The sequence below is a fragment of the Lynx rufus genome, unplaced genomic scaffold (genome assembly GCF_022079265.1).
Source record: "Lynx rufus isolate CCGP_SWC_20201006 ecotype Redwood Valley unplaced genomic scaffold, mLynRuf1.p SCAF_4, whole genome shotgun sequence".
Classification (NCBI taxonomy): Eukaryota; Metazoa; Chordata; class Mammalia; order Carnivora; family Felidae; genus Lynx; species Lynx rufus.
Genome location: NW_025814856.1, coordinates 24,470,726 through 24,494,448, shown reverse-complemented (window position 1 = coordinate 24,494,448; position 23,723 = coordinate 24,470,726). Strand labels below are relative to the sequence as shown.

The 23,723-nt window shown below is 42.5% G+C and overlaps 1 protein-coding gene across 1 annotated transcript in view; it reads left to right on the top strand.

Moving 5' to 3' along the window:
* Positions 1-23,723, top strand: part of ARHGEF3 (Rho guanine nucleotide exchange factor 3) — a 179,742-nt gene that overhangs the window by 15,468 nt on the left and 140,551 nt on the right. The window contains exon 2 of the mRNA XM_047094551.1: positions 18,996-19,058. Within this exon, the coding sequence (XP_046950507.1) occupies positions 18,996-19,058 (63 nt within the window). The remainder of the gene's footprint in view (positions 1-18,995; positions 19,059-23,723) is intronic.

Sequence of the window (23,723 nt, the reverse complement as noted above, 5' to 3'; positions counted from 1 at the left end):
AACCAGAAGGTGGCCTCAGAATGAGTACCAATCACGGAAGAGTCCCTATACATTCTTTCTTTCTCAGGACTGGCTACATAATTTGTGAGGTCCAGAGAAGAATGAAAATGCAGGGCCCTTGTTAATAAGTTTCTAAGAATTTCAAGATGGTGACAGCATAGCATTAAACTCTACCCTCATAGTGGAAGGTGCTAGAGGTGCTGCAGTGGGTGAAACTTGATCTGGTTTCTGCACTCATTGACCTCAGCTCTGAGGGAGGAATCAGATATGAATCAAGGAATCACACAAGTAAATGGCGACATTTTGATGGGTTAGTACAACAAAGAAGAAACACATGATGCTGAGAGGATATAACTGGGAGATTTGATCTGGTTTAGAACCATCTTGGAATACTTCCCTTGTCAGGGCTGGCATTTGAAAGATGAGCAGGTCACTGCAAGAAAGGGAGGAGGGGAGAGGACTCCAGGCATGAGGGAGCTTGGAGGAAGAGGAACTGAGATTACAGGAGGCTGGAGCCCAGAGCAGAGAGAATGAGGGCTGGAGGTGGGAGGTGGGCCAAGACCTGACTTTACACAGAGTTTTAGAGGAACTAACAAGTCTGTAGAAATTCAGGACATTTTTTATGGCTGAAAATAACACGAAGAAGAATAAAATTTTTCACCCCCATTTTCTTTTCAAATAAACTGAGGAAAATTGCCCTAATACAGATCTCATCCTTATTTTTCTTTTAAAGTTGATTTATCTATTTTGAGGGAGGGAGAGAGGGAGACAAAGAGAGAGAGAGAGAGAGAGAGAGAGAGAGACAGAATCCCAAGTAGTCTCTATGCTAGTAGCACAGAGCCCAATGCAGAGCTCGAACTCATAAAGAGTGAGATCATGACCTGAGCCAAAATTAAGAGCCAGACACTTAACCGACTGAGCCACCTAGGCACCCCAGAGATATCATCCTTATTAATCAGACATGATGATTTTCCATGTAAAAAATCACATGAATGGGTTCTGGCATCAGGTATGGGAGCACCACATGTGCATGGGCACCGGCCAATTAGAACAAGCATCAGGGACTGTGTTGGGAATATGTGAGAGGAAAGAACTTGAACCTTTAATGGTGAGAGGCGTTTAGAAACTCTTCCTTCTCACCCATCCACATTCTGCTTACGTTTCTTCTCAGATGTCCTCCAAGAAGCCTCATTGACTTCTCTTTCTAGAGTCTCTGCCTCTACCCCCTTTCACAGATTTTCATATTACCCTGGTTTACTTTCTTCATAACTCTTAGTACACTAAAACTAGCCCGTTTGTTTGCTTACTGGTTTATTGTCTCTGTCCCCTACTCGACTCTCTGTCCCCAGTTAGACCTATTGTTTCTGAGGGCAGGGACTTGTATCTCTTTTGTTAAGCATGTATCTAGCTTGCATAGTACCTCGCACATAATATGTGCTCAACAAAATATTTGTTGACTGAATGAACCCATTTGGTGAAATTCTTTTATGTGAGTCTCTTGTCGTTCCTGGGTTTTTATTGTCAAAATTCAGGAATACCGTGGGCCCGAGGATCAAAAATGAAATTTTATGGATGGCACTTCTTGGTGTTTAGTTTTCCTGAAGAGAAATTCTACAGCTTTGGGGGCACCTGGGTGGTTCAGTTGGTTACGTGTCTGACTCTTGATTTCGGCTCAGGTCATGATCCCAGGGTTGTAGGATCAGGCCCTGTGTTGGGCTCTGCACTGAGCGTGGAGCCTGCTTAAGATTCTGTCTCTCTCTTTCTGCCCTTCCTCCTCCCCTCCAAAAAAATGAAAACAAAGAAAAAAATTTTTAATTCTACAGCTTTATATTTGCCTTTTTGTGGGCAAGTGTGTTCATTTGTTCACATGTATCCGTCCACAAACATTTGTTGAGCCTTTTCTGTGTGCTGGGTTAGGACTTAGAAATGTCCAGGGAAGTTCTGGGCGTGAAAGAATTCTGTTCTTAGTAAAACACCGATTTCCTGGGAAATAGATTAAATGCTGGATAAATATGCTTTGATTTTGCAAAATCCAGACGTTGGTTTCAGACTTCAGGATAAAAGTGATTGAGATAGGCTTTGAAGCAAAAATTCAGGATTAGAAAATTTAGCACAGAGTACTTCCCCCCCTCCCTGCAGCCCATTTGTGGCTCACCACAGCTTTTGCTTTTTTACTCAAAACTTGACAGGACATGATTGTGCCATGAAGGAGGGGTGCTCTGAAGACACCTACGTGTCCCTGGTGTTTGCCCGCCTCACGTAATTTGGCATTGTGATGAGGTCCTCCTCCACTTTCAGAGACAGCTGCAGAAGGAAAATGTCCTTCTAATCACAGTTGACATCTTTCCAGATATCCCATCAGAAGTGGTGGCTCACTTTCACATTATTGTCATGATGGCTTTTCTGCAGGCTTTTGCCAAGAGCATTATTCTCAAGTTGGTCAAGACTCCTCTGAAAACTGGAGCTAATGAACTCTAGGTGGACTGGATGAGAAGTCTTTGCCACATGGACTGTCTGTGGCTTCTCCTGAGGCTCCAGTCGCCTCCTGAGACACCAATCAGAGGAGCTATCGTTAAGAGAGGTTGTTAGCGTATTCAAATACCTTATTTGCAGGGAAAGGATAATAACTATTACACAGTTATTTTCCTCACAGTTGTTTCTTTCCTACTGAAAAATTTAAGGATAAACGTCTTCTTGTGAAAGATTCCAGTTTGTTTGGAAGAGAGCTACTCTTGGGGCTCCTGGGTGGCTCAGTTGGGTAAGCGTCCGACTTCGGCTCAGGTCATGATCTCGCGGTTCGTGAGTTCAAGCCCCACGTCGGGCTCTGCGCTGACAGCTCGGAGCCTGGAGCCTGTTTCGGATTCTGTGTCTCCCTCTCTCTCTCTGACCCTCCCCTGTTCATGCTCTGTCTCTCTCTGTCTCAAAAATAAATAAACGTTAAAAAAAATTTAAAAAAAAAAAAGGAAGAGAGCTACTCTTGATTAAGTAATTCTTAAATTATATTCTTCTCGGGCCTAAGAAATTATATCCCAGCTAAAACCCAAGCAAGTTCTGCTGGAGTGCCTGGATGGACTCTGCACCTGTAGGAGCTCTAGGCCCTCGGACACCAAAGGTTAACAGATACTGCAGAGCTGAGCCCAGAGGGCCTGATCCCCACTGGAGTTGGGCAGTGCATGGATATCTGATGCCCCAAAGAGGAACAAATGGACATGGCACGTATTTTGCTTGGGGAGGGGAGGAGTGTGTACGTTATTTGTGAATTTATTTTGTTTTGTTTTTGGCAACTGTAATGTAATTTCAAACTTAGAGAAAAGTTGGGTGTCTAGAGTAAGATACTTTACCCAGATTCATTGTTTATTTACAATTGTTATTTACACTTGCTTTATTTCTCTGTCTCTCTTTGTCTCTCTGTCTCTGTGTATCTCTGTGTATATATATATGTATATATATATATATGTATATATGTATGTATATGTATATGTATGTGTATGTAGTATATACTATATATATGTATACACCATATATAAATAGTGGAGAATACACACACACACACACACACACACACACATATATAGTAAACATTTATATAACCTATAAATATGAATTATTTTTCCCTTCCTATTTGAGAATGAGTTACAGATATTATGTCCCTTGGGCCTTGAATACTTCAGTGTAAGAACAAGAGCATCCTCACATACCATATAATTATCAAAAGCAGGAAATTTAATATTGACAGAATATGTTAACTGATTCATTCATTTTTTTAAATGCTTTTTATTTTTATTTTTTTAATTTACATCCAAATTAGCATATAGTGCAGTAATGATTTCAGGAGTAGATTCCTTAGTGCTTCTTAGCCATTTAGCCCATCCCCCCCTCCCATAACCCTCAGTTATGTTCTCTGTATTTATGAGTCTCTTCTGTTTTGTCCCCCTCCATTTTTATATTATTTTTGTTTCCCTTCCCTTATGTTCATCTGTTTTGTCTCTTAAAGTCGTCAGATGAGTGAAGTCATATGATTTTTGTCTTTCTTCTGACTGACTAATTTCACTCAGCATAATACCCTCCAGTTCCATCCACATAGTTGCAAATGGCAAGATTTCATTCTTTTTGATTCCCAAGTAATACTCCATTGTGTGTGTGTGTGTGTGTGTGTGTGTGTGTGTGTATACACACATATATACCATATCTTCTTTATCCATTCATCCCTCGATGGACATTTGGGTTCCTTCCATACTTTGGCTATTGTTGAAAGTGCTGCTATAAACATGGGGGTGCATGTGTTCCTTCGAAACAGCATACCTGTATCTCGTGGATAAACGCCTAGTAGTGCAATTCTGGGTCATAGGGTAGTTCTATTTTTAGTTTTTTGAGGAATCTCCATGCTGTTTTCCAGAGTGGCTGCACCAGCTTGCATTCCTATCATTTATTCATTTTTAAAATTTGCCAACTGTTACAGTGTTTTATAGCTATTTTTTTCCTGGTCTGGAATCCAGTTCAGGGTCATGCATTGCATTTATTGTCATGTATTCTTTAGCCTCCTTTAATCTAGAACAGTTCCCCGGGATTTCTTGGTATTTCTTGATTTTGAGAGTTTTAAAGAGTAGAGGCCACTTATGTTGTATGGTTTCCCTCAATGTGGGTTTATTAAATATTTCTTCATGTGTTTAGATTCAGATTACACATTTAAAAAATATCTAGAGTGATGGGAGAATACTTTTTTTAGGCTGCGCATTTTTCATAGGAATATTTACAGGACTGATACGGTGTTTTTCTCAGTGTGTCATATCAGAGGATTCGGGATATCAGTTTTTATATCAGTATTGGTGACATTAGCTTTGATTACTTAGTTCAGGTGGCATCTTGTAAGTTTCTCCATTGTAAAGTTATGGTCTTTCCCTTTTTAAGTAACAAGTAAATCAAAACTATGGCAGTCCTATTTGTCATGAAATGTTAACCTACTTAGTTTTAGCATCTATTGATGCTAAACTCCATCATCCCATCTCTGTTTATTTGTTAGTGTTCTAACAGAAAAGATTTCCCTTCTCCGCCATTTATTCATTCAATTGTTTATGTCAGCAGGGGTTCATGGATTCCTAGTTTTTTCGGTGAGTTCTGGTCCATTGCTAACTATCATTCATTTGATACTCATTGTCTCAGATGTGGCTGGGGAGAGCCCTATAAGCTGGTGATTCTATCCCTTGTTCTTAGAACATTTCATTACTTCTTTTTTTTTAAATTATTTTTTAAAAACTATACATTTTCTTCTTTTATTTCTTTTTTTATTTTCTTAATGTTTATTTTTACGTTTGAGAGAGAGAAAGAGAGACAGAGTGCGAGCAGGGGAGGAGCAGAGAGAGGGAGACACAGAATCTGAAGCAGGCTCCAAGCTCTGAGCTGTCAGCACAGAGCCAAATGTGGAGCTCGAACCCATGGACCCCAAGATCATGACCTGAGCTGAAGTTGGACACTTAACAGACTGAGCCACCCAGGTGCCCCTCTTCTTTTATTTTTTTTTAAGTTCATTTATTTTGAGACACAGAGAGAGAGTGAGCAGAAGAGGGGCACAGAGAGAGGGAGAGAGAGAATCCCAAGCAGGCTCCACACATTCAGTGCAGAGCCTGATGTGGGGCTCGAAACCACGAACCATGAGATCATGACCTGAACTGAAATCAAGAGTCAGACACTTAGACTGAGCCACCCAGGCACCCCTCATTACTTCTTTATACAAAAAGATTACCAGGATCATCTTGTATTTTCCCTGCCCTAGCCCTGGAATTAGCTTTTTCTCCAAGGAGCCCTGGGTCCTTTTAGTGGATAATGGCAGTTTAAAAATAAGATCTGGGCCCTGGGTGTGTTTATAGCTCCTAGGGTGCCACTGCTTTTATACCTCTCAGTAGATAGAGGTAGGGAAAAACACAAATGTGTGTGTATAACCATGAATTTGTTCTGATGCCTCCAAGTCCAACCTACCTGCATGTATCTGTTTTTAAAAAAAATGGTTTTAGGGGCGCCTGGGTGGCGCAGTCGGTTAAGCGTCCGACTTCAGCCAGGTCACGATCTCGCGGTCCGTGAGTTCGAGCCCCGCGTCAGGCTCTGGGCTGATGGCTCGGAGCCTGGAGCCTGTTTCCGATTCTGTGTCTCCCTCTCTCTCTGCCCCTCCCCCGTTCATGCTCTGTCTCTCTCTGTCCCAGAAATAAATAAACGTTGAAAAAAAAAATTTAAAAAAAAAAAATGGTTTTAGATATATCATCTTTCTTTTTAGTACAGAGACACATAAAGGAAATAGCCACCACCAAACAAAAGGACAGTTGTTCCAGTACCCAGATAATCTATAATGGCATTAATAAAATGACATATATATATGCTTAGGGTACATAAGTACAAGAAAGCACCAAATAAAAAGCGATAATCTTCTTCCTACCCTAGGCTTGTCCCCAGTTTCATGTGCTTCCTTACAGGAAAAACTTAATACATATATCAGGGTGTATGTATGTATATGAGAGTATGTACTTTTTCTGTTTTCTTTTTTTAATGTTTATTTATTTTGAGAGAGAGAGTGAGCATGAGTGGGGGAAGGACAGAGAGAGAGGGAGAGAGAGAGAATCCCAAGCAGGCCCCACACGGTCAGCACAGAGCCTGGTGTGCAGCTTTATCCCATGAACTGTGAGATCATGACTTGAGCTGAAATCAAGAGTTGGATGTTTAACCGACTGAGCCACCCAGGCGCCTTTGTACTTTTTCTCCTTTAATTTTAAGAATTTGACATAGCAGGAAACAGTCTGCGCATACTGTTTATTATTATTATTCTATTATTATTATTTTGGTAACTCAATATATCCTGGAGGTCTTTCCATACACTGGGTGGCTCTACACTATTCTTTCTAATAGCATGGTATGTCTCATTATATGGAGAGACTAGTTTTACTTAGCCAGTCTGTTTTGGTGGACATTTTGTTTCCAGTGTCTTGCTATTATAAACAGTGCTACAGTAAACACCCTTCTGCATAGGTCTTGGTCAAAGTATATCCATGGTTTCCCCACGGTTGTTCCTATTGGTCATTTTATTGGTATTATCAGAGCATCTTCCAGAAAGTTCACTTATATAAGCTCACACTTTTGCCTGCAGTATATAAGGACAGGTTAAATGATTTTGACACCTGCCTCCACACTTCTAAGGCTCCTGATTATAAGTCTCCAGTGTTCCCACCAATCATGGAGACCAAGAATCAAACCAGGCTTCCATTCTAAGACTGTAATTAAATGCCTATTTGTGTTGTTGTTTCTCACCTTAATTTAAAATCTGCAGGTCTAGGGGCGCCTGGGTGGCGCAGTCGGTTAAGCGTCCGACTTCAGCCAGGTCACGATCTCGCGGTCCGTGAGTTCGAGCCCCGCGTCAGGCTCTGGGCTGATGGCTCGGAGCCTGGAGCCTGCTTCCGATTCTGTGTCTCCCTCTCTCTCTGCCCCTCCCCCGTACATGCTCTGTCTCTCTCTGTCCCAAAAATAAATAAAAAACGTTGAAAAAAAATTTAAAAAAAAAATAAAATCTGCAGGTCTAATCTCTCCATGCAAGAACGAACTTCACCTGGTGAATAGAGATACAAAAAAAAAAAAAAAAAAAGTAACATTGGGGTTGTCCTTGTTAGCTGTACGGGCTTATACTTAAAGCAGTTTCGTCTCTAATTTGTAATCAAATGAAGGCAGGTCCCTGATAGAGTCTTACCAGGACCTTTTGCCAGAGGAGAACTGTGGGTGGACCATGAAGTCAGGAGAAGGAGGAGCTGTGACTCTCTCTGACTTCTGGACACTTCCCAACCTCTGATCAGAGAGGAAGCAGACTCAGCCCTTTGTGTGTCTTGTACAAGGGAAGATCAATGTGAAGGTCACTTGATTTTAAATTTCTTCCCAGACTTATCTTTAAAATCTCATGTAAATTGACATTCCGTTCTTGTTGAAACATACAAATAATGGCTGGCATGGCTTCCTGCAAAGTCAAGTTGATGGACTGTGTTTATTCTGTGGCTTCACCTGCCTCCTAGTACACTTCCAGTGTTAGAGACACCGGGCTATATTCAGCTTATCTTTGGGTCAGTCCCACAGAAACAGACCCAAATACAAGTGCAAGTGGTTTATTTGGGAAATAATCCCCAGAAGCACTGCTGACGATACAGGGAAGAGACAGGGAAGGGAAGGAAGCTGATACAGGACGTAATCATGAACAGGTTAGCTCTGTGGGCAGCTGGGTTTCAATCCTGCTGGGGACTGCTGGGACACTACATAGGACAGTGGTTCTCAAACTTTGCTGCACATTAGAATCACCTGGGGAGCTTTTGAAACTCCTGATGTTCAGAATCCCTGGATAATGGGAGCCAGGCGTGAGAGTTTTTTAAACTCCCTTGGTGGTTCCAGTGTACGGTCAAGATTGAGACCACATCTCAGAGTTGTCCCCACAAACTGTAGGAAGCTGGGCTATTTTGCCTACTAACTCCAGTACATCACAGGTTGAGGGCTGCTCCTGATGGCATTAAATCCCTAGCATTTCTGGCCAGTAGAAAGCCCAGTTACGTAAGGGAATAGTGATTGCCTAGGGATGTGGACCAGAAGGACTGGCTACACAGCCAGATCTGACATAAATTTTTTTTGTTTTGTGCATTTACAGAGCACCCTCAATGAGCCATTTAAACTCTTTAAGTCTCAGTTTCCTCAGGTGTAATTATTTTTGTGTGTGTATACAGCTATAAAGATTGGATGTCACATGTGGAAAGTACCCAGCATGCAGTGGATCCTTTTTTAAAAATTTTTTAATGTTTTTATTTATTTTTGAGACACAGAGACAGAGCATGAGTGGGGGAGGAGCAGAGAGAGAGGGAGACACAGAATCTGAAGCAGGCTCCAGGCTCTGAGCTGTCAGCACAGAGTCCAACACGGGACCCAGACTCACAAACCGCAAGATCAGGACCTGAGCTGAAGTCAGACACTTAACCGACTGAGCCACCCAGGTGTCCTGCAGTGAATTCTTTTTTTTTTTTTTCAACGTTTATTTATTTTTTTGGGGACAGAGAGAGACAGAGCATGAACGGGGGAGGGGCAGAGAGAGAGGGAGACACAGAATCGGAAACAGGCTCCAGGCTCTGAGCCATCAGCCCAGAGCCTGACGCGGGGCTCGAACTCACGGACCGCGAGATCGTGACCTGGCTGAAGTCGGACGCTTAGCCGACTGCGCCACCCAGGCGCCCCTACAGTGGATTCTTAATAGACGGTTGTCATTATAAACCCAGCAAAGGGAAGGAGGAATGAAAAGGAAGAGCGGCCAGAATATGCCATAAAAAACCCTAAACTTTAGCAACTCAAGTTGTGAGTTCTAATCTGATAGCCAGTACCTAATGGTTCTGCCAGGGAACCTTTTCTCTATTTAAAGGACTGTCTTGATGAGTTGTCAGGATTTACAATGCGTCTCAGCAGGTGCAGCCAGTATTCACCTCTGCTTTGTGTGGCAAGGTGCCTCCAGGAGTAGATGGTCCAGACACCAGGGAACCAAAGGAAGCCTTGCTCTCCCTATGGTTAAATGCCTGCCTGTTAGCATTTAGGGACCTACTTAGGAATGCATGGGGTGCTGTGGCTGATAAGGCATCACCAGCACCGGGGTCTTTCTAGATAGGAAAAGGCAGGAACACAAAATGAGTAAAGATCTGAGAACTCTCCTTGTAAAATCAGGTTCCCAGTATTACTGTGGACCACAAACACGTTTGACTCTGAATTGTGCAGTTGGATTATCTAAGTTGATTGGTTACATAGAGTAATTATCTAGAAATTAAGCAATTGTTTAGACATTCCCTAAACCATACAAATAACTTTTTTGTTGATAAGGGCTTCAAACCGTTGCATATGCAAAGAATTTTAATAAATGAGAGTTCATTATGCTGTTAAAAGTAAATGAATGAACACATAAAAGAGGGCCAGGGAAGCATCAGCGATTGTAATGTGTTATGAACAAAGGACTGTGATTAGTCCAAGTCAGTGCACCTGAGAGCCAGTAAAAATATACACAAAATAATTATAGTAATTATTAGAAGGCCAAGGAAAAAGCACTCTGGTTAATTCAATTTTGTGCTTCCTGTCACATCCTATTGTTGAAAATCTTTGTGAATAACACCTCCTTCTCCCAAGTTAAATTGATGCCCATAATGAAGTTTTTCTAGGATAATCTCTCTGGAAAATATACTCACCAGCTCTCTACCCTGAGTAGACCACGTTTCCTGTCTTCTTTCCTGCTCCTCTGGCCTTGAGTGTTTTTGGAGGGAAAAGTGGTCTATGCTTGAGGAATGACAGTGACTCTGGCTGCCAGTTGGTTAGCAGGGCTGGTGGTGGCACTGACATGCTGGCTGGCTCTCCCCTCCTCCCGTTTGTCCGGTTGGACATGATTTCCTTCCCGTGGGAGAGAAGGACCTTTCCTTGGCCAGGACGATTTCATCTCTGCTTCCAAACAGCCTAAAGGCCAGGTGTTCCATGGCCAAAATCAACAATCAGGGCTTTTCCTAGTTTTCCAAAGTCAGGTTAGTGGGTAGACTTTTATACATTTTAAGTATTTTCTCTATGGTTTGTTTCCTCTGGCACCTGCTCTCACTTGCTGTTACTGCTATAGTTGCTTCTGCTACTATTTCGCTGATAGTTGAGTAGCTACTGTGTGCCAGGCATTGTGCTAAGCCCTTTACCCACATTGATCTAGTTAACTCTCATGATAACTTTTGTATTCCCATTTTATAGATGAGGAAACTGAGGTTTGAATAGGTGAAATGATGTGCTTAAGGTTCTACAACAAATCCAAGTCATAACTTGGGTGTGAAGCCACCAAGTCTGACTTCAGTGCCAACTTAGCATTTTCAAATGCCATAGTTAATGGCATCTGTTTCAGGCCATAGTTAATGGCATCTGAACATAAAATTACATTTCATGTTAGTTATGGTTTCTTCACTAGTAGCTCAGAGAACACCAGGATTTCCAGGTTTGCTACCCCATGAGCACATTGAAGAGTCTAGAAAACAGGATCAGGTTGCTGGATGTTGGAGAAGGGTGTTTTAAAAATAGGAGGAACTCCCAGGAGTGTATTAAAAATGGAGGAGGGGGTCCCTCTCTCACTCACGCCTGCAGCTTCAGACAGGAGCAAAACAGAATGTGGATCCGTTCCCTGCCCAAACGTGAGTTTAGCAAGTCAAGCTCCAGCTAAGGGCAAGGACAAGAACACAAAATCCTTTTGCTAATCTCTCCCCAAAGAAGGCGCAGATGAAAGGGAGGCATTAAAGCCTCTGAAACCACCAAAGCTGTTTGCCAGCAAAGAGATAAATCAAAAAAGGTTTGAGATCTGGTTTGAATTTAATAATTACAAACGACTAATCGGGGGCCATTTGCTGTCAGGTTGGGAGCTGCACTCCTTCCATCAGTGTGTTTTTGCTGCTCTGCTCACTTGGTTATTAAATAGAAAAGCCCTGTGATTAAATAACAGGGCTGTTCTGACACTAATCAATTCAATCTCAGCCATTTAAAATGAAGTCAGGCCTTGCATTTGCCCTGTCTCTGTGAGCGGAGTAAGGACAACACACTGGAAACGTGACTGAAGGTATCTGGAGAGCGTCCATTTAGACCCCTGTGTGCCGTGGGTAGTTCCAGGATGGTCAGGCTGCGTCCTAGCCAGGTTCCACCCATCCTGTAGGATCCCCATCTCTGGTACCCACCCTGCCCACCTCAAAATGTCAAATAACAACAGAACAGTGGCGACAACAGTGGTAATGGAAAGTGCCACAGTAACAAGAATAATGACCATTTTTTAATCTTTCGCTGTTTGCCGGGCCCTGTTCTAAATATTTTATTTCCTTTAATCTTCGAAATAACCCCATGATGGAGAAATCAAAGCTTATGGAAGTGTTTTATAGACACAGATCCCCACATCTAGAAACTGCCCCCGGCCCATTGTAGGTCCTCAGTGAATAATTGTTGAGCGAATGAAGGGATAAAGAAGTAAGTTTATCACACCAAATAGCAAATAGTGGAGCTGGATTTTGAACTCAGGTCTGTCTCATGTAAGCTCTTAATTTCCTTCAGGTATGTAGGGAAATACCTTGTGAGCCTTTTATATTGTTTTTAAAAGGCATTATTTTAAATGTGTTTAAATATATTTTATATTTTTAATATATTAATTCAAATAAGGTACATATTGGGTTTTTTTAATTTTTAATGTTTATTTTTGAGAGAGACAGAGTACAAGTGGGGGAGGGGGCAGAGAGAGAGAGAGAGAGAGTCACAGAATCTGAAGCAGGCTCCAGGCTCTGAGCTGTCAGCACAGAGCCTGATGAGGGGCTCAAACTCATGAACCATGAGATCATGACCTGAGCAGAAGTTGGATGCTTAACTGACTGAGCCACCCAGGCACCCCATATTGCTTTTAAACAATATAAAAAGAGAAATAGCATTGTAAGGCAGAAAGATCAGTGGTTTGAGAATTAGGCTGGCCTAGAGAAGGATTAGAGAGAAATCCTTCTCTAGTATTTACTAATTTTGTGACCTTGAGTGAGCATGAGTGTCCCTCACTGTAAAATGAACACAGCAATTCTTATTTAAACTGGGTTAAAGAGTAGCTTAAATGGAACAGTCCTTTAAATTGTGAGCACAGTGCTTGGCTCATAGCAGGTGCCCACTTTCAGCTTTCACTTCCTTCCGCTTGTGTATTAGAAAGCACCTGGAGGGGCGCCTGGGTGGCTCAGTCGGTTAAGCGTCCGGCTTCGGCTCAGGTCATGATCTCACGGTCCGTGAGTTCAAGCCCCGCGTCGGGCTCTGTGCTGAAAGCTCAGAGCCTGGAGCCTGCTTCAGATTCTGTGTCTCCCTCTCTCTGACCTTCCCCCGTTCGTGCTCTGTCTCTCTCTGTCTCAAAAATAAATAAACATTAGAAAGCACCTGGATTCTCCTTGGATTCTGAGATTCCAAACCTCAAAGATCTCAAGATATGAGTCTAGAGAGAATGGGAGCTGAGCCCAATAAGGATAAGACATTAAGGCTTGGCCCAGTTCTTCTGAACATTGATCAGTCAGGGATAGGGTCAGTGCTCTCCATAGAGAGCCATACCCAGGACACCAGAGAAAAACTAGTTGTTTATGGACCATTTACTCATGAGATTTAGTGGTCTACCTTGTTCTATTAGAAGGTAGCCACGCCTAAAGGAGAGAGCCATTGAGTGGCCTGGAGAACAAAGATGCTTCGTGAAAGTGGGTTGGAAGGAGCACAGGTGAACACTTATGGTTGAGATAGCAGGATGGTGTTACCAGTAGTGAGTCTCAAACAGAGTCCACTCAGATCCATCCAAACATACCCCTATCTCCATCAGACCTTATATCTGAACATATGAAGGGCTTTGCTCTGTTGCAAATTAACAAAGGGGCTTTGTGTTTGTTTGTTTCTTTTGATTCGAGAAACATGAGTTTTTCTAGCACCCAAGCACCTCTAGAAAGTATCTCATCAAATATGTAACCTGCAGGTCTAAGGAACCAGATAGTATATTCAGCCCCTTTGTTCTCATAAATTCCCCTCTGTAATTGCCTTTCCTGCCTGCCCTAGATAGGTGCCTAGGTGTTCAAAGGGTTCAAGTGCCCATTAAGTTCACTTATGATTTGGTTCAAGCTGGCTGTTCCCCTTCAGTTGAGGTATTCTTATACTTTGATTCCTTGCTCCTAAAGATTGAATCCCTGTGCCATTGCTGAGGGCAGTGCCTGGATAGATGCCCTGGTCATGGGAGTCCCTCACCCTTGAACAGATCTGACATTCCTTCTCATAGGGGGAGTGGAAGTCACCCATATCCCACTTAGACCAATGTTTGAACAGCCATGATTTAACATCTCTATGTATTTTAAGAAAAATAAATGCCTCCATTGGTAAGGGAAAAAAACCTTTCTTATTTGGAAAGCAAGAGTTGTAGCTTAAACTTGCAGGTTTTATGTCTCCAAGGAAATCTGAGGTTGAAGAATGTCAGCTTTCAGTGATCTTTGCTTTTGAGGTTTTGATTTAATTTTGGCAGCCAGGTGGTTAGCGGAAGGGAAGGGCGTCACCTCAAAAACACTGGCCTCCTTTATTCATTCTTTCGTTTAGTCACTCATTCAGAAATTATTCATTGACCTACTGCACAGGGCACTGGGGTTTAAAGTTATGTACGCAAATCAGCGCAAACTATAGCACCCAAGGCGCTCTGTTTTCATGGTTGAAAGGGAAGCAGACTCTGCATTCGCTTCAGTAAATTGAACAAGAATAACAGGGTGGGTCCATGGCTCCTCCAATTGGCTGATGAGAACATGCAGGGCCAAGTGTGTAAATGCAGACAGTTTGCTCAGTGTCCTTCCAGCCTAGGAACCTCCCCTCCCCCACAGGTAAGCTGCCCTTTGTTTCTGATGCACAGGGAAAGTAAAATGGTGGCTTGACTCAGCCCTAGCCTACCTGGTGGCAGGCAGTGATAGCTTCTAAAGCTATAAAGGACCACAAAATGTTATCTAGGTGTACTGTCTTCAAGACCAGTTCTTTAATAGAATAAGTTATAAAGGTGTCTCCTCCCCAACTCCTCATGTGCAACACTTCCTTTCTCCATCTCTGTACGATGTGCCCTTCCAGACTCTGGGACGGGACAGTGTAGTGGGGAAACACATAGCCTGGAGACTGATGAATCCAGGCTCTGCCTCTTGCTAATTATAGAACTTTGGGCAAATCCCTGCCCCTCTCTGAACCTCCATCTCCTCCTCTGTAAAATGGAGATAACACTTGTTCCTGCGCACCTCCTGGGATGGTCGTGAGAATCAAATCAGATCATGCATATGAAGATTTAGCTCTGTGATGGGAAGGTGGTGAGTATTAAATTGGCCAAAGCTAGTTATTGTCATTATCAATCATTCTGGTGAAGTTCAAAATGAGTGTAGTATCCTGCCACACCCTCTGCTTTCTGAGATACACATTTGTCTGTGTCTCCAGGATTTAAATTTCCCATGAACTGTTCTTCAGATCGTTGACATGAGCTCAGCTCTCCAATAGTTTAGAAATTCCTGGGTGGAATTTAGAAGCTCCTAGGTTGTGGTATGCAACCCATGCATGGGGCTGTGTCACCTGCACACCTTTCGTCACGTGGGCCAATCAGGCTGGCTGGTCTGGTGGAATGGGTGCCCATTTGGTCCCCTCCACTCTCTCCCGCTGTGCCCCCATCGGAGTTGGGTAATTGGTGAAGATAACAAGCTTCTCAAAGGGTGCAGGACTGAGGGCATCCGCAAAACAATCAAGTGCTATCGTAGGGTGTGGGGGCCATGCATCAGGTACTGCAGCAGGTTCTGGAACGTGACCTTGACAGACCAAGTCCTGCCTTCATGGGCTTATGGCTCATGAGAAGGTCAGCCAAAAACCAGAAAACAAAAGATTAAATTAAATGGGGGAAGGGAAGGAGGAACAAAAATAGATACAAATAGGGAGGGAGGGAGGCAAACCACAAGAGACTATTAAATACAGAAAACAAACTAACGGTGGATGGGGAGGTGGGGGAGAGGGAAAATGGGTGATGGGTATTGAGGAGGGCACTTGTTGGAATGAGCAGTGGGGGTTGTATGGAAGCCAATTTGATAATAAATTATATTCATAAAAAAATTAAAAAAGTAAATTATCGTTCTAAACTGTGTCTCCCTTTCTAGTCTGTCTCAGCACTTCATCTGACTCATTCACAACGGAGATCACAATCTGTAATTATTTTGTTTTCTTTTTACTCCTAGTTAGTGAGCATGGAGCTTGCCTAGCTCATTCACTGCTGTATCCCCAGATCCGCCGCAGGTCTTTGCACATCAGAAGTGCTCAGTAAACACAAAACAAGTGAACAGATGGCTAAACGACACTTGTGAAGTTTTTGCTTCAGGCCCAGAACTTAACCATCAGGCTCCTTCTTGGTTGCTGGCAGTGGTCAGTCACCACCCCCTGTAATAGAAATTGAAAAGAAAATCCATTTTGATAATCCTTCAGCTTTCATTTTATAAATGTGTGGGTTTCTCAAGGAGATCACTCTATCCCCGATTAAGTGGCCATGGCTTAATTAAAAGGGCTACTAGAGGACGTTTATCTTCTGGATTTGACACTTGGAGCACGTGAAGTGTCGGAGGTTAGGGGTGCTCTGGAGACTGAGTTCCAGCCCTGGGTAATTGTTGAGTTGGTCTGGAGAGAGCTATATGCCTCTGAGGGAAAAAACTCTTGGAGTGCCTGGGTGGCTCAGTTGGGTAAGCATCTGACTCTTGATTTTGGCTCAGGTCATGATCTCACGGTTTGTGGGTTCAATCCCTGAGTTGGGCTCTGCACTGATAGCACAGAGCCTGCTTGGGATTCTCTCTTTCCCTCTCTCTCTCTCCCCAGCCCTGGCTCATATGCACACTCTCTCTATTTCTCTCTCAAAAAGAAACATTAAAAAAAAACCCGTCTTATTATCCCCTCTCCTTCACCAGGATGGGCTTCTTGAGATAACAGGCTACCATTAACATGTTGCATTGACAAAATTGTTGAGTTCTAGGACTGGAATTGTAGCACCATGAAATTCTATAACTTGACAATATTGGGTAGCAGCATATATCTGTGTGGCTTGCAGTTTGGGTAACACGTGACAGGAGCTGCTATTTATTGTGTGCCTACTGTGTGTCAGGCCTCGTTCCTGCCTCCATATGCATATCATCTATGATCCTAGCAACAACCCTACCTGATAGGCATTATTCACCTCATAGACAACATCCCAGAGCCTCTGTCCCTCATGGCATTTCCCAAGCACCCAGGTATAACACTGTGGCCTCTCAACGCAAGAGAAGCCAGACTCAGGAAGGGCACAGACTATCCTGGGTAGCAGCTGTCCCCTCTCTTACACCCCAGCACGTGTTACTGATTGATTGCAGCATTGTCCCATTTTGCTGTGCTGTGTACTGCTTCTCAATACAGCTCCAGGCAGAGGCTACCAGACGTTCCGGGTAGCAAATGAGTTGTAACCTATTTGCCAAGCATGCTTTCAGTGATACGTGTGAAGGGTTTTGCCTCAGAAATTAGAATCCTGGATTCAGAGTGTTACACCCTAGCCATGTTACTTTGAACAAATTGTTTATCTCCTCTGACTTCAGTTTATTTATCCTAGAATGGAAATTATCCTTTGCTGTACTTGCCTCAAAAAGTCACCTTGTAAATATTAAGCAGTGAATTGGCTTCACCGACACCACAGTGCTGCTTTTAATTGTAACTAGATGATGAATCAGTAAGGGTCAGGTCCCTATACCAACACGAAGCATTCTCAAAATGGCACGTGGCTCTCCCCTTTTTTTCAGGGCTCCCCTCAAAGCCCCTGAATAGAGTATCTGACCCCCTAAAAATCACCTGGTGAGTTTGTTAATGCAGATTCTTGAGCACCATCCCAGATGGCTGATTTGGTATCCTGGTTCCTGGCATTCATCTCTAAATCATTCCACTGCTCAGATGGAATAATATATAAGATCTAGAACTCCATTTCTCTGGATAGAACTATGTGCACCTGTGGGGTTCTAAAGATCTAGGCGGCTGGCTATGGAACAAGAGGCCCTAGTCCCCTCCCAATATCTTTGGCCTATGCAAACACCTTCTTCTCTGAGAAGATCTCTCCAACCCCCACCGATGCTAATTACTCCTCACTGTGTTTGCAGAGTCTTCTAAGCCATGTTTTGAGCACCCACTGTGTACCAGGCACTCTGCTAAGTTCTAAAATGCGTTACCATATTTACTCCTCTCCCTTTGAGAGTAGAAGCTAATATCATCACTCCCACCTTAAGATTGAGAAGGGATAACTCAGAAAAGTGAAGTGACCTTCCTAGGATGTTTGGATTTTTCTACATTCTAGTTAATTCCTTCAGGGTCTGTCCCTCCTGAAAGAATGTGAGTTAAGGAACTCACTCTCTGCTGCTGCTGGTCTTTGCAGTCCCAGAAGCAAAATCAGGGCCAGGCTCATGATAGATGTTCAACAAATCTTCCTTGAATTGATTTGAAGAAATACTAGGACAATTGTAGTAAGACAGACAAGGATGGCTCTGGTTGCTTTCCACTTGCTGTCTTTCCTGCTCAGGGTATGATAGAAGAGGAGGAAGAGGTGGGCTTCTTTAGGGACTGAAGACTAACATGTCTCTGGATTCCATGGGAACTTCATGCCAGTGATTCTGGTCCTTTGGTAAGTTTCTGCCAAGTTATGATCAGGAGACTTAAAAAGTCACACCATAGGGACTCAAGTGATACTTGCCTGGTTGGTTGAGCTGGAATGCAGAAGTGAGGTGAATGTATCCCTGATGAGCTCTATTATGGTTTGTAGATGGAGTTTCTTTTCTTTTTATAAAGAAGAAAATATATTTTCCACATCTAACCTGGCAGATGGTCATAAGTTCATTTCAAATACAGTTTTCTTCAGTTCCAGTAATGATTTTTCTTGGTGTTGATGGCTATAAAACAGGAAGATTGGAGATGATGTCTAAGATTTGTTCCAGCATTCTGGTTCTGTGATTATATCAGGATCCTGGACGAAGTTTAGAACTTTAAATTTAAATTACCCAAGTACAAAGCACCTCTAGAACTGAAATATCTTCAAGTGAATTAGATTTCCTTTCCGGTCTAGCGTCTTCTTCCAAGTTAGTCAGAATCTGAACTTTGCATCTAAATATCTAAGCCTTAATATATAAAGACATTTAGGAAAAAAGGAAATACAAAAAAAATGTAGCAGCAGGAATCAGAATAACGTAAACCAATTACCTTAGAGTTTGAAGCTTCTCCATGATTTCTTAAGCTTTCTTAGAATTGTTCATTTACGTAGGTTGGTTAAAGGTTTTCGGGAAACACGGTACAAATGGCAAGGGTTGCATGTGCCATTCGATTGATTGCTTTTTTTCTTCCCTTAATCAAAGCCATAATCCCTGTTTGCATTTGAACCTTGTCTGTCGTTTGTTTTGCAGCGAAAACGCAAGCAGAGCACCCAAGATGAGGATGCCGTTAGCCTTTGCAGTCTCGACATAAGCGTAAGTACAGCGCTTCCTGTTTCCTCTGCCGTGAGAACACGTCTCAGCTCTGAATCTGTTTGTCAACATGCTGTGTGCCATAAGTGGGCTTCCAGGATCCGACAATGGAAGTTGTGAACTGGGGAAAACTCTTTTTGACATTTCACTTGACTGGAGAAAGCTGTGTGGCCGACTTAAGCTCCCAAGCCAAGCTGTTTATTGCTCATGTTTTTTGTTTTTGTTTTTCTCATGAAATGAAGTATGAAATCAGTGCATCTGAGTAGAGTCTAGATAAATGCCACTGTGCTGTTTTAGAGGCTGGTTCCAGAAGATGGTCAGATGTTTGTCTCCCTTACAGGGAAGTTAGTGAGTTGGTCAGGCAGCCGGTGCCCAAAGGCTGGGAGAAGTCTCCAGCAGCTGGCAGAGCGAGTGACTTTGGATTTAACAGATCTTCGTTTGGGGCGCCTGGGTGGCGCAGTCAGTTAAGCGTCCGACTTCAGCCAGGTCACGATCTCGCGGTCCGGGAGTTCGAGCCCCGCGTCGGGCTCTGGGCTGACGGCTCAGAGCCTGGAGCATGTTTCCGATTCTGTGTCTCCCTCTCTCTCTGCCCCTCCCCTGTTCATGCTCTGTCTCTCTCTGTCCCAAAAAATAAATAAACGTTGAAAAAAAAAATTTAAACAGATCTTCGTTTGACTCCAGATTCTACACTTACCATTTATGTGACACCTTTCCTTGCCTCTGTTTTCCCATCTGGAAAATAGGGATGAAAAGACGTCACCTAACAGGATTGCTGTGAGGATCAAATAAAACAACAAAAGTGAGACTACCAAGCACACTGCCTGGGACATACTAGGCACCCATCAAATGTGAGCCTTCTGTTTTTCTTTAAAAGCAGAAGTTTGCAAAAGATATTTAATGACATGTTAGTTGAGTGCTGGTGATGAGAGAGGCAAAGAACTTTCTTGAATTTTTCAGGCTGTGTCCTCAGTGCTTAATTTCAGCAGCTTTCTTTGTATGGCTTCTTTGTCTCCCCAGTGACACAACTGGGAAGCCAACATGGGCCTCCAATGCACTTATTATCAAAGGGCTGGGGGTGGATATTCAGGCCCTCCTGGGATCCCTGTGTCCATCCATCATCTGTACTTCCTTGGAGTCTGGTCATTGTGCATAGTGGATCCATCCAGCTTTGGGCCCTTGTCTTCTCCTCTGTGGAAACCACAGAAGCCATTGTTATGAGATGAGAAGTCTTCTGTCCTAATAATTAAGAACCGGGTCATGATCCTGGCTCTGCCTATAACTAGCAGTGCAACCTTGGGCAAGTTGAATCTCCTCTCTGGGCCTCAGTTTCCCCATTTGTTAAAAAAATAAGTTTGAGATCAAGTCCTCTGAAACCATTGTGAATATTTGGAACTTTGTTGAACATGGATTATTGGGTTCTCGTATGACAGCATTTAGTTAAATGTTCTTCCAGTATAAACAATGCTCTTCCAGTTATTTTTAAATGTTTTTATTTATTTATTTTCAGAGAGACAGAGAGAGGGCACAAGCAGGGGAGGGGCAGAGAGAGAATCCCAAGCAAGCTCTGAACTGACAGCACAGAGCCCGACTTGGGGCTTGATCTCATGAACCGTGAGATCATGACCTGAGCCGAAATCCAGAGTCTGTCGCTTAACTGACTGAGCCATCCAGTCACCTCTAATTATTGCAGAGTTTTCTGTGATGCAAATAGCCATGATGGAATGATCCTGAGCTGGTGTCTAATTAATGTACTTGGATATCTTTATTTCACCATATGGTGTTTGTTCCAGTCTTAGACCATCAGATTGATGGAGTTGGACCAGTTTACTAGGATACCATGGTAACAGGACAAAAAGATGATGTTCTTCTGGGTTTTACTTTACTCACTGAATGTTTTATTATTGACAGGTGAAGTCAATGAAACTCTTAGTAGCAGTAAGGTTTTTGTTGTTTGAATGTTTTTAATTTTGTGGGAATTATTAGAATCATTGACTTTTAGAATTGAAAGAACCTTAGCCACCATCTAGTTCTGTCCTCTCACTTTGAAAATGAACAGGGAGATGTAGTGATTTAGGTAAGACTTTAGTCGTTTCTACAATTATACCTCATCATACATATTTCTTCAACTACACTATACTATATTTATTTTTCAGGAAAACATGTCTCTAGAAGTTTTTAAGTTAAAAAACCACTAAACTCTCTTATATGAAAAGATTATTTATGAGTTGTGATTTGGTTTTTGTCTTGATTGGCATCAATGACCTTGTCTTCTCATGAACGTCACTTAAGTCTCGTATAATGAATGATCCAACCTCTTTTCTCTTGGTGCCGCTACAAAAGACATTTCTCTCCACACCCCCCCTCTTTTAATCGTCTCATAACATGTTTTGTTATAATAAAGAGACTTTTATAGAAATCTAGCTTTATGCTTAGGGATATGCTATGGCCAAATTCCTTTCTAATTTGCCTGTCATTTTTTCCTGAATCTTGGCAGACAGATTCTAGAACCTGGGACAAGTTTCCTACAGATATTATCACATAGTATTATAATAAATGTAAAAGTTAGAAAGACCCTACAAATCTCCTAGACTCTTAGAAGCTGTTAGAAGACATGAAAACTGGTGTGTTCTAGGTTTACTGACAATCCCAGTCATATGGAAATGATAAGGTGTGTGACAGATCAAGATGAGGCCTTGGGAGAAGTGGTACTGATTTTCCATGCCTTCTACCTAATAGCCATTCAGCAGACATATTTTGAACTGAATAAGTAGGAGGTGCAGTCACTCACATTATTTTACATAAAAGGCACTAATGTCTAAATAAATAGATGAGTCCAATAAATTAAGTGTTCTAATAAATAAATGGCCTTTGCAGGTCACTCGAAGATGCTTTAAAATGGCAATAGCTCAGTAATTGCAGTCCCTTAACTAACCAGCAGCATTACTGAAGAGTTGCTTGAAACTGTTTCTATGTGTAGTGGAAAGTATCTAAAAAGAAGGTGGGTTCTGATGGATGACTCATATGAGAGGATGTGAGGGTTTGGGAAAATAATACTAGTAACTCTCAATTTTGATTCCATTTAATAAGTGGAAAGATAGTCATCAGATGTGTAGTTTCAATAAGAAGTTACTAGATGAGGGGATGGGGTCCTTTGGGGATCATGGTCAAATTTCCATTGCGTTGCAGCTCAATGCTGCATATACATTGAGCTCTTGGTTTTTACTTATTGTTTGATTGGTTTTTAAAAGCAAAAAAAAACCAGTGAACCCTAATGTGTGTGTAGAATTTAACATACATACCCCTTTTATTTTATTTTAAATTTTTTAAACGTTTATTTATTTTTGAGACAGAGAGAGAGCATGAACAGGGGAGGAGCAGAGAGAGAGGGAGACACAGAATCTGAAACAGGCTTCAGGCTCTGAGCTGTCAGCACAGAGCCTGACGCGGGGCTCGAACTCACGGACCGCGAGATCGTGACCTGAGCTAAAGTCGGACGCCCAACCGACCAAGCCACCCAGGAGCCCCTACATACCCTATAGTTCTTTTAAAGAACTATATCTGGGGAGTGGGAGGGAGGGGAGGGTGGGTGATGGGTATTGAGGAGGGCACCTTTTGGGATGAGCACTGGGTGTTGTATGGAAACCAATTTGTCAATAAATTTCATATACATAAAAAAAAAGAAATTTAAATGTAAATAAATAAATAAATAAATAAAAAATAAAGAACTATATCTGTGGCATAGAGTAGGCAGATATTAACACAGAGGAAATCTTCCCCCTTTGATTAAAAAGTATGTATAGGGCCCCTCAGGGTGTCTGAGTGATGATAACCCCAAACATTCCCACTGACATCTTGCTTTAGTTTAAAGCCTCAGATGACAATTCTGATAGGTGACTGGAAAGGAGTTTTTCCTCCTAACCTCCTATTGAACTTGGGCTTACAGACCAAATAGGAGTGTATAAGCTAAGAAAAAAGCTTATTTTTTCAGACAAGAATCTTCCATTATTTGGGGGATCATGGACTCTTTTGGGAATCTGGACTCAAGAAAATTTTACAAGATTGACGTGTGATTTCATGGGCCCAGTGGAGCTCAGCCAAGACCCCATTTAAGAGTTCCTCTTAAAAAGGGAATTGGAAGGGTCTTAAGGTATGGTGATGTATCTCCAAAGAATTATTCTCCCACCCTCCACCCCCAGCACTTGGTGGAAAATGAATTGTGATGGAATGCCTATGCTAGCTGACGCTATAATTGTTCTCTAATTTTTCCCACCGCTTTATCCGAGCCAGTGGCTGAGCCCCCAGCTTCCTGGCAGGATGGAACACAAACTATTCCAGAAAAAAAGGGAAAAAAAAAAAAAAAAGGCAACCTATGCTTTTGAGAACAAACTGCAGAGTGGAGAGTGCTCCTAGCAGCCGCCTACAAATCTCCTCTCACGTCAGAGGATACGAGTGGGATGGTTTCAGGGACATTGCTTCCCCCACAGCACTTTTCTGGTTTAACTTCTAATGGGAGAGAGATGCCTGAGTGAAGAGCCAGTGTTCATGATGCCCTAGGAGAGGCCCTTGGTGGAAGAACCAGGTGAGCCCCTGATGGAGGGCACCGCCTAGCACCAAGCATCCTTTCTCAAAAAATAAATGAGTTCTGGGGCAGGCATGAAAATAGTTTCC